Source organism: Habropoda laboriosa, unplaced genomic scaffold (genome assembly GCF_001263275.1).
Source record: "Habropoda laboriosa isolate 0110345459 unplaced genomic scaffold, ASM126327v1 scaffold9, whole genome shotgun sequence".
NCBI lineage: Eukaryota > Metazoa > Arthropoda > Insecta > Hymenoptera > Apidae > Habropoda > Habropoda laboriosa.
Window position 1 is genome coordinate 1944913 of NW_017100191.1, and position 12004 is coordinate 1956916.

The 12004-nt window shown below is 38.0% G+C and overlaps 1 protein-coding gene across 1 annotated transcript; it reads left to right on the forward strand.

Moving 5' to 3' along the window:
• The first annotated feature begins 683 nt into the window (after positions 1 to 683).
• LOC108580362 (beta-1,4-glucuronyltransferase 1) lies at positions 684 to 9590 on the forward strand. The gene is made up of 5 exons (XM_017944096.1): positions 684 to 1064; positions 5041 to 5415; positions 7493 to 7828; positions 8890 to 9132; positions 9393 to 9590. Exons 1-5 carry the CDS (start codon positions 684 to 686, stop codon positions 9588 to 9590), a joined length of 1533 nt encoding a protein of 510 aa, XP_017799585.1.
• The last annotated feature ends 2414 nt before the right edge of the window (positions 9591 to 12004 follow it).

Genomic DNA, 12004 nt, shown 5'->3' on the forward strand with positions numbered 1-12004 from the left:
GCGTGAACGGATTAACTTCGTAACATTCTGTAATGTAATATAAATTTCAGTAATATTTTCCTGGTGTTTTTTTTTCTCTTTTTCTTTTTTTTTCTGGTAATTAGTTGGACATGTGTGATATAAATTGGCTAGAATCGTATTGTGGTAGGAAGTAACAGAAAAGGTAGAGTTGTGATGAAGTTGTGGTACAGAGTTGGTTTCATATATTCAGGGCCAGGCGAGATAATCAGTTTGCTTTTCGGAGGGATTTTATGTGGTCGAAGAGATTCAAGTTTTAGGATCATGTCTGAGAGGTTAGGGGAAAAAAATATGAAAGTTTGAATGTGTGAAATTTAGAACTTTGATATTTGGAAGTTTCAAATTTGAAAATTAAAAAATTAAGAAACTTGAGATTAAAAAATGGTAATTAGAAGAGCAATTACTTCCAACGCTCAATTTCACAAAAAAAATTCACGAACTAACTTATCGAATAAAAAAAGAAATATATACAATATTCATCAAGGAAATTACCTTTCTTTCCAGCAAGCAACCGGAAGCTCCGCTCAGATCCTGATCGCGGAGTAGTACTGGCCCCTTAGGGGTGGGCTGGTGGTGGTACCGGGCGTCAAAGACATTCAGGTCCGCTCGACAACGCAGTGATCTCGATAGTAGGACGGTAACGTGGTCCTGGAGGAGGCTGGAGAATGAGCATGTTCAGCATACTGCGTAGAAATTGGGCACTTCGCCTGTCGGTGGTGCTCAACATCTGCGTGTTGCTCTACGTGTGCGCCTACTTCGGCTCCTCCGGACCCTGGATCGAGGAACCGCCAACCAACTGGGCGGCGCCACTCCAAACGGACACCTTTGGTGCCGTAGACCTCGTGAACGGCACTCAAAAGGACGCCACTCAAAAGGACGCCACTCAAAAGGACGCCACTCAAAAAGACGCGACTCAAAAAGACGCCATTCAAAAAGACGTGACTCAAAAAGACGCCACTCAAAAGGACGCCACATCGTCGGCCCTGCCTGCTACGAAGGATGCCAGCAACAAGGGAGTCCATAGTAACACAACCAGCCAGTTAAGGGTAAGGTCACTCATTACCAGGCCAACGCCCGACGAGGCCAAGGCTGCTAGCTTTTTCCACTAGGATAAGGATTTTTTTTTATTCGCCATGTACAGGGTGATTCTACTTCAAAATTGAAGTTGAAACTTTATTTGGAAATTCTGAGCGTTTAACTCTTTGAAGCACAGAATTTTAAGACAAAAACAAACTCTAGTTGCGCAGGAATTTTATTTTAAAAGAATATAACAAAGTAGGTATGAATTACGACATAAAACAACTAAAACTTTAAAAAAAATGTTAAGATAATTAATTATTAGGTGGGACATAAATAATCGCACCATGAAATTTGTGAAAACAGGTTAAATTAGATTAGTTCTGTTTTCTCAATGTTTCAAGGTGGGTTATAAAACTGTGCATATGTAACAACTAAAAAGGTGGGACACTTTTTACCCCACTATGCCCCAAAGAGTTAAAACGATGGCCCAAAAGCCCCTGATGTATGACAACTCGATCGGTACGGGCTAATGGGCAAGTGTTTATTTGAGGGCGATTTTTTCGGAAATCGATAAACCTATCGACTTCAAATTTAGTAGACATATAAAACAAGCTTCAGTTCATCGATTGGAACAAGAATTTTCAAAACATCTTAATCTTACGGGAAATTTTTTGAGTGACAAAGTTGAAAACAAAGCTTGCTGCTAATATTATCCTAATAACCATGAATTTGGTACCTTTATCGTACAATAGTGTATAAACTAATGCTTTTAATTTAATTCGAATGTGTTAGTGACCACGAGGATTCGAGTCATTGCAATAAGTGAGAACGCTATACCGATGTAGCTTCAGATACCAGTAATTAGTCGCTGATTCACTGATGTAGATAATTGAGAAAATTAGATGGGTCGAGCCACCCTTGGTTTTAGACTTATACATTTTAATTTCAATTTATCAGATTAAAGTTCTGGCTGAAATTAATTTAATTAAATTTTTTAGATGATCACGATATATTTTAAGAGATAGTCATCTCTTACTGTCATCATCCCGCACAGAGCCAGCTGTTTAAGGGTCAATGAATTATTCACAGCTCTGTTATTTGTATCTCGAACCGTGGCCAATTTCACGGATCGATCGTTGATTCGATCAGAGGCGGTTCGTGGACCATTTGTTAGCATCACGATCGCTGACAGATTGCGCAGACCACGATTAATAATCACGTTCGATTCCGGCCAAGTACGACAATCACACGCACCACCGTGATAATTGAGCAAAAAGATCTAGAGAAATCTCGTTTTATCGAGCTTTCCATCAAATCACTGCTCGGATGACTAATCATTCCGCTGACGATATACAGTATGTAACAAAAATTCCCAGACGTAGATTGTAAAAACATTTGATTTACGTATTGACACTTTTTTTTTTATTTTAAACATTTTACTTATTTTAAATAAATATGTACCTCAAAGTATCGACTTTTATCGCGCTTTCCTTTTTACTGTTTTCCATTCCATCACAATCAATGACTAAACTCAGACTTTGAAAACTTTTGTCAGACACTGTATCTCACCTGACTCGTTCAGCCTCTTTTGTTTCTAGGTGCGAGTTTAACGTTATTTTTCAAAGACTCCCGACTAGAATCACAATGTTTAATGCATTCTTTGAACAAATGTTTTTTTTTTCACCCTGTATACTCACACCGACGGAAATTTTTGTTACAATTTACACAACGTTCCATTTATTCATCTAAATAATTCAAAAACAATAATTCAAATGCTTGGAGTATTACGCACACTGTACGGGAAGTGACGCCATCATAAACTGGCCCAAGCCAGCCACGAGTCCCCAAACCTCTTCAGACCAGCCCCTTTTCGTTTTTTAGTCGCCTGACAAGATTACCAAGCAACGAAAAATCTCGATGGGCAGGTTCATCCTTTTTTCGCGTTTTATCGAGTATTTCGTTCAGCATGGCGCACACTGTGCTGACGTCGCTGGCCTTTATCTTCCCTCACGAAGGTATTCGACGGAGCCTTCTACAAGCCGTTGGATATTATTTTCGCTGGAAACATTTTCCCCTTTATCGTCACTGAAACACGAGCACAGATGAAAGAAAAAGATTTAAAAAAAAAAGGACAGGGATCTCGAATAACAGAGTACGTTAGTGTTCATCGTTACAGATACTCCTACCCCGTCTTATCGTTGGATTTTATCGCGGAAAAGTGTGTTTCACAAGAGACAGACCGATCGACTTTCATCCAAAATTCAACTGGATGAAAGGCTGCTCGACCTCGTTTGAAATCCTGATCATTGGATAAGATTTCCCGCCTCTCTTACGTTTGAGAGAGAGAGCCACTTTTGCATTGTCCACGGCGCAGGGGACGGTGAATCACGTAACTGGGAATATAGGTGGCTGGTGACTCTTCTTCGATGTATAGTTGGAGGACGTTTTAGAAAGATTGGGAGTAGGTTTTGGATACGACAGTGGATGGGCGGAAAAATCAATTGGTCGGGGGAAATTGGAATTAATCTGTACTGTGGAAATGTGAAAAGACAAATTTGAAGGTTCAAGAAAATTGGGAAATTCGTAATTGAAAAACTTGAGAATTTCAGGGTTTAGGAATTAAACATTTGCAGGTTTTGAAATTTCGAAAGTTTAGATATGTTGAAATTTCACTTGTGGCAATTTGGAAGCTTGAAGATCTGAAAATTTATGAACGTGCAAATTTCAAAATTGAAAAATTTGAATATTTGGATATTTCATAAATTCGACAATTCAGAAATTTGGAAATTTAAAACTTAGAATATCCAACGATTTGAAAATTTGAAGCTAGCAAGTTCAATAATAACATTCGAACTTTCAAAATCTAATCGTTTTTCAACTGGAAAATTTGAAAAACCACTGGATTGAAAATAAATTACGAAACACTCGATATACGAAGTATATTATCTGTTAAGTCTGACTGACTGAAACGATAGAACTTTTCAATCAACTCTCATCTACTCAGAACCAAAAATGGACTGGTCATTGAAAATTAAAATGCCCAAAAAGGAATTGTATCGCATCAAACTAGGCTCAGCAACAGCTTCAACAACTCCTGTACAGTTCAATATTTCACTGGAGAAATTCTCCCCCTTCCCCTTTGCCCCCCTCCCACCGTCATGCAAAATTGAAGCGAACGCTTTTACCTTCCGCCTCGATGCTCCTCAACCTTTCTGCCAGAGACTACTGCAAGAAATCGTATCTAACAATAATTTAGTAACAACCTAGAATACCCATAATGTCACGTATGAAAGCTTCTTGGAAATAACGTTAGTATGTTACAGTATAATATAATATAATACAATACATGATATAATAATATTAATAGTGAATACTATTCATTTGATAATGTTCATAAAATCTTTTTTAAACATACTTTCTGACAATTTAATCGCCAATATGTCATTTTCCACTCGATATTTTACTGTCTCTGCTTGGCTGGTTGCTCGTCTTTGGGCGCCTAAAATCTACACCTTTGAAGCTGTGTTATTAAAATACCGAAACAGATAGAACATACGTTTATTCGACGAAAAATGTTCCTTTCATTGCCCTATATTATTCTGTATACTTAACTTAGCCTTTACATACACTACTGTCGAAAATTTCAACATCGTCACCTAACCTCTAATGATCATTCTAGAACCGAATGTTCCACATAAACTGGTAAAGCCAGAAATTTTCAAAACACAAAAAATATGTGACAATAAGAGATAAATTTTCGTCGAGTTTTATCGATTATAAAATGACGCTCGATCGAAAATTTTTTCTGTCATCTTTAACCCTTTAACAGTGTACGAAAAGTGGTGACGTACGTTCAGAAAATTCACACGCATCTTGTCGTTTAAGAAATACCTACCATCGTAAGTGCCTTTGAAAACAAACAAGAAGAAAAAAGCAAAAATAAAAACAGAAAAAAACCGAAGGAATGAATTATCCAATTAACCAAGTGTTTTCTCGTCGCAGGTGAAGAACGCACCGACAGAACGACCGAAGATGAGCCTCAAGGAGGCCGTGCCCTGCAACGAGAAGTCGATGCAACCGCGGAGGGCGCAACGAGGCGATTACTGGGTGCTCTACAATTACGTGCCGATGAGCATGGCGGTCAGATGCTGGGAGAGCGTCACGTATACCACGCACGCGGACTACACGTTCCTGGACAATCTGGAGCCGCTGCTGGAGCGATGGAGGGCGCCGATATCGATTGCAATGCACGCCCCTGGCACAGACTTCGCGGCGACCCTCGACGCCATCAAGTACTCGAGAAACTGTGGCAGCTCGCTGATCTCACAGCTGGTCACCTTCCACGTATTCTTCAGCAGCAAACACGTGCCAAAACTGGTGAGTTTTGTTGGCGACATCGTGTCCCTACTTTATGGACACACTGTATATAGTGTATATGAATGTTTCTTGGATCTGGTTGATGGTGTTACTGAGAGCTTGAAGGGTGCAGAATATGTTATGTATGTACAATATATCAAGTTTAGTTTTAGAGAGGATTGAAGATTTGTGCCTTTTTCAACTGATTTTGAACAGTTCACAGTTGCTTGGATTTCTTTCTCACTGATTTCTTAAATAGTTGAGGATATTGTATGAGACTTTTAGGTGTATCTGATACTAATGCCAGGTCTAAAATTGAACAAAATAGATATGTATCAAGTAATCAAAACTAATTCGGTATTCTACAGCAGAGAAAGGTGAAAATGTTTGACATAAAATTTGAACTGCTTAACACAGAAAGACTTGCAGATAATTCATTCGCATTATCAATCTCATTTTCAAAGTCACCTAGATTAAAGTTAAAGCAGCAGACATCCACAAAAAATGAAGAGTCAAGGAAGTACCAAGTGGTGAATTTTAAATCAACGAATCTTGGACCAGTTGGTGTTTAAGAAACTTCATCGACCTCTTCTGGTGGCCCCCTTAAATCACTAGACGCACAAAAAGAAAAGAAAAGATATCTGCGTATCAAGTAGCCAAATGGAAACACGATCCTAGCGTTCAGTAATGAGGAAGACTGAAAAGTGGATCAAAATGAAAGGTCGAGAAAGTACTAATTAAGCAGAGAAGCCAATCAGCGAGCCGATAGTGATACCTATTTATTCCTTTCCGTTCTGCATGCATAATCCAGCCGAAAGAGAGAATCGTCCCGGAGAAACAAAGTAGTGGCTTCGCACACTGTAATTGCTGTGTCTCGGGGACCACAAGTTGCAACCACGGTCCCGCGTTCTAATTAATTACGTGCACGTGTATCGAAGAGTTACGTCGAGATACAGACGAAGAAGAACGAATTAATAACAGAGTTTCGCCATGGAAAAGTCGCAGGAAGTGCTTCTCCCAGCAGTTCGTTTCTCATACTTGCTTAATCTGCAAATCATTTCGCTTTTTCGTCAAGTATCATTTCCAGCGTCTGTAATTTATCACACTTATTTTGAAATTCTGATAAGTTTTCTTTTTCCTTATTTACGTTTCACTTCTACAGAGAAATGTGTATATAATGCACATGTTGGATAAATGGTTAGAGAGCGTGTTATTGACGTTGATCGAGAAAAAGTGGGTTTATTATTTCAGAATTTTCTTATTGGTCATGTGTAGGGTGAAATAAATAAGATAAAACTGTAGAGTAGTAAACTTGAAATAGAAAGTTCATTTGGAAGTTACAAGCGTTTTCAAAGAGAATCCAAGAGCGCCTGATGCATAGCAACCCGCACTGTGAGGGCTGATATGCAAGGGTGTTAATTGAGAGCGATTTTTTCGGAAACTACTGAACCTATTGACTTCAAATTTAATATATATAAAGTAAGCTTTAGTTTATCGACATGTGAAAGAATTTTCGAAATATCTCCATCTTAAGATATATTTTTCAAGCGTTAAAGTTAAAAGTGAGGAAAGTGACTCGCCCTTTTCTGAACAATACGAAGACCGTGGTGAAAGCACACTATTCTGTCTATAAATATTTGATCGCCTCTACTGTCACGGGTTTCCTTTTCACATGTCCATGGAGAATCGGGCTAAATGTTTCAAACCTGAACCGACCACTTGTAACTATTGTGTCCTCTCTATCAAATATGATGGAACAAAATTGTTGATCGTAAAAAAATTCAAGCATTCTGCGGGGAGAAGATTAAATGGAGTTCTAAGATCGTTTCTGAGAAATGAAGCGGAACTATTGAAAGATTAATGAACCGTAACTCGACGTTCAATCTCCTTAGAGCAATGAAATTACGCTTTCAGCACCTGACAAATTTTTCAAATATTTATATAATTTTTTTATTACAAAAATTCTATTATCATTAAATTCTGAATATTTTCAAGGAAATTTAGTTATGCGATGCTTGTAAAATAATTTGCACATTCTTAAGTGTACCATTATTTCCAAAGGTCTAACATAGTGTACTACAATCTGATTCTAAAATAGGTACCCCCACCCGAGAAAGTTATGTCTGACACATATAATTGCTCGCTGGGGCCACCGTGGGTGAACGTCACGTTTTCAAAGATGTACAAAAACGAGAAGAAGCTGCTGTACCCGGTGAACGTCGGCCGTAACATAGCTAGGGAGTCAGCGCCGACCTACTACGTGTTTGCCAGCGACATCGAACTCTATCCGAATCCAAACTTGCCTGCAATGTTTCTCGAAATGATCAGAAGGAGAGATCAAGTGGCCCTCTACAACCCTAACCCGAAGGTTTTTGTACTATCCATCTTCGAGGTCGACGGGAAGAGTCAGCCACCCAATAATAAAACGCGTTTGGTAAGTTGAGATCAATAATGGAATTGAAAAAGTGAATAGAAATGATGACAAAGTAAATACAAAAATGAAATAAAATTGAAATATTCCTTTCTCAAAGAATAACACCAGCTAATGAAAAAAAGATTTCCACACGCAGAGCTTTTTTTCTGTTAAAACGATGAATATTTCATTACTTGACCTACGTAGTCAATTCTGATTCAAATGCAAGTCAACATACGCGAAAAATCGACAGAACTCCGCGCAAAGAGATCGACGTGGAAAAAGGTTTTATATTAGGCGCATAATAGCGGAAAGCGAATGTGGCGTATGTTATGACAACAGGGTTCGTTCACATTTGACATTTAAGAGAAACGTGAACTTGACGGTAATTAAACGCGTGCGAAAGAGTGCGACGATGACCGACATAATATCCGACAACGCGTTAAATGGGAGGAACGCGAGGGTCGTTTAATCAATGGCGCTTCCTTTGACCGTGGACCTTGATACGTACAATTAACAGCATCGTTGTGATACGCAGCTGGCCACTGGCCCCACTTCTATCAAATATTCAATTCAATTCCGCCACTTCTATGGAACGCATTCAATTTCATTTCACTTTTCAGGCGGCACTGTTCTTATTTCGTACCACTGACACATTCCTAACCCCCTTTCTGTCACACCGGACCCGATTCCATGTTCCTTTTCCAAATGACAAAACTGCGAAAGGGGAAGAAAAGTGAGGTTACGTAAAGAGGCGTTGAATCTGGATAAAAAAGCTCTTTCTCAAATGATATACACCGTCTTAGAATTCTCAATAATTTGATGAAACAATGTTATACAAGTTGTATAGAGGTTTATTAAAAAATTGCACGTGAGTGAATCATTCGCATTACACCTTACTGTCGTAAGTGAACCTAACCTTACATGTCAATATTTCGAATTAATACCAATAGAAAAAAGTGTTTTTATCACATTGTTATCATTTTTAAATGAATCTTCACATAACGTTTATCGGGACACAGTGTATACTATATCTTCGTTGTTTCACGACAGAAATATCTACAGAGAAATTCTCGTTTCAGATCCAGATGTTGAAGGCCGGTACGGCCATACCCTTCCACAAAAAGTTGTGCTCCGGCTGTCATAATGTTCCACGGAGTAAAGAGTGGCAGCAGGCACCGGAAACCGACGACCTTCACGTGTTTCACGTCGGTAAAAGGACAGGCAGTTTTGTTCATTGGGAGCCAATCTTCATCGGGTCTAATAATGATCCTCTGTACGACGAGAGGCTTAGCTGGGAAGGAAAAAGCGACAAAATGACACAGGTTAGAATACAAATAAGTAATCCACCGTTTTCTTCGTATCGATATTATCGATACGTCGAGGATGTAAAGTGATAAATCGGTACAGGTTAGATTAAACCTAGTCAATTTGACACTAATAGTGTGAAGGCTGGATGAATTGGACAAAAAATACTGGATTACTTATTCCTTGAAGTAAACCGAAAGAAAATTGTCAAATCACTCCACGATTTCTAGAAAGAGAAAGGACATCGTTAACCTAATTCAAATTTCTCTTGACTCAGGGTTACGCGTTATGCGTCCTCAACTATGATTTCCTGATCCTGGACAACGCGTTCCTGGTTCATCGTCCGGGTATTAAGATCTTCAAGAAGGATCCACATCGAGAGATGCTCACGGCGAAGACGAACGCGTTGATCAAGAAAATCATCGTTCCGGAATTGAAGATTCTTTATGGAACGAGGAAGGGCTGTGCCGTGTAGCCCGTGGAGACGCGGCCGCCGCGACGCGTACTCCACAGGTGTCCTCTGGTGAAGTGGCAGCACCTGAGACCATTGTTGACGTTCAAAAGGTCTGAAGCGCGGCCAGAGATCAATGGCGTCCGCGAGAAACTTCTGCTGATTGCGCGTCGCTTCGGAAACCACGTTCACGTGCGTCCCACGAGCACTTCCGGTAACAAAAATAACCAAAAGAATGTGCACTGCGACCGATAGAAACGTCGATAATTGAAAATGATGCCAATTGAGCGGTGCCGAAAGTAATAGTTCGTCTCTTAGGTTACGAAGCATAACCTCGCAGGTTTAAGAAAACTTCTCCTATGATCGTTAGTTCCTGCAACGAGTTACACACACGTCGCTCCCTCGTTTCTCATCACTGACTTCTACTTCTCCTTCTTCTTTGCAGTACAAAAGTGTGATGGCAGCATAAAAAGAAAAAAGAAACTGACGAATATTTTGATTGGTGCATAGAGAAAGACATGACAAAGTAGTGAGAGTGTAGAAATGCTTCTCATGATGATGAAGTAGTTCTGTTCATTGTGAAGGGATATCTTATTGCGCATATTTTTCACCAGAATACATGTTAGGATGAATAATTGTACATATTAGCGTTTAAAACGGTGCCTCGTTATATACTTGTACATTTACAAGAGTGTTGTGGTTTACGGTGAACATGTGCATTCTGTCTCATTCCACGAATTTTCCCCCAAAGAAGAAATTAAAACTGACCATGAGTCATTGAAACACATGCCAAAAAGGTACACTGCTCAAGTTGATTAAGGAATACAATGTTTGGAACATGAACCAAATGTCAGAACAGAAAGAAATATTCTTGAATTATTTTTTTTTTTTTTTGTATTATTCAGAGCAGTGCATGTTACACTGTAGTATTGAATTTTTTATTAACTGAACATATTTTTCGTTCCTATAATTTTCCGGAAAATTTATTTATTATTTTTTCAAATCAAACACCAAACGACTGAAATCTCGTGTCGTCGAACGACAAGCATTTTGTCTAATTTTATTACGCATTTATATACACATAACCAAGCATAATTAAAGGGATTTCATTTGTTGTACAGTTAAGTATTGAAAATACTATGAAAACGATGGATCACGCGCTTGAATGACATACAAAATACGCCGTTGCTTTTAATCGACAATTTAATTTCGTTCATAAACGAATGCCGTGGAAAAAATCAAACAGGGACTACTCGCAAATCAAGGAATATTTTACTCTCCAAGACTGAGAAACGTTTGATAACACTTTACTAGGACATTTATCCTAAAGATCTTCGATTAAAGAACATCAAGTCATTAGTTATTTAACGATTCTTTTATTAGCATAATGGATTAAGGTTAATATGTTTCTTTATACACTTTCTTCTATGTCTGATAAAAATGAATTGGTGCTTCCAATGCTAGATATCAAATACAGTAATCACGAAGTTCCGTTTTCAATTATTGAAAGGACATAACTGTTTTAGTAACAAACATAATTATGTATTACTGTTGAAATTGAAGAGAGTAAAGAAAAACTTCATAATGAATTTCATTCAGAATAAGGGTAATTATTTGGTATCATTTCCCAGACGAAATCGTGCAAGATCTATTTCGTAACCGTGTACATTATGTGCTAATACTTTTACTCGATAATTACTGAAAAGAGTCATGTGTAGAGCATATTCAGGAAAGGAGGCAAGTACGCGAGAAATTGTTATGCAATTGCAATTGCAATTTCGCGTGTCATTATATGATCAACTTGAAAAGAAAAAAAAGAAACTCTTCTCTCGAAGTATCCGTAAGTTGTGTATGAAAGAAAGATGTAAATATCTATGTACCTTTAAGCGTAAGTACGTAAGTATGTTGTAACTGGTACTATTTTACACGATTAATTAGCCAGTAAAATGTGAATTTTAAATTCTAAAATAAGAGAGGGCGTACTGTCATGAAATGTTCGACGCGTCCAACTTTTGTAAATCTCGGATAATTATTACTTTGCTAGCTATATATTAGACTGCAAATTATGATATTTTTATTAAAGAAAGCGGTCATAGTAAATATTTAATTTCGCAATTTTAGAAAAAAATCAAAAATTTAGAAATGCCTTAGTTACTTATTTATATTAAACGAGGTAGTATTCCCATTCCTTTTTTCTTCTTATTTAAGTTTTATGTAAAGCCAGCAAAAGAGAATGCCATTGTTTAATATAAAATACCTTTTTATTTAGCCATTTAAATGTTACGTATCGTAAAGAAAAGAATTAACATTAGAATTAATTATTTTAACTTTGACAAACTTTTATTTTAACCAGATAGTGCAATTAATTTTTGTCGCGACAATGAATAAAGTGTCAAAAAGAGATTGTCAAGCAAACTATGACAGTAAATGAGTGAGAT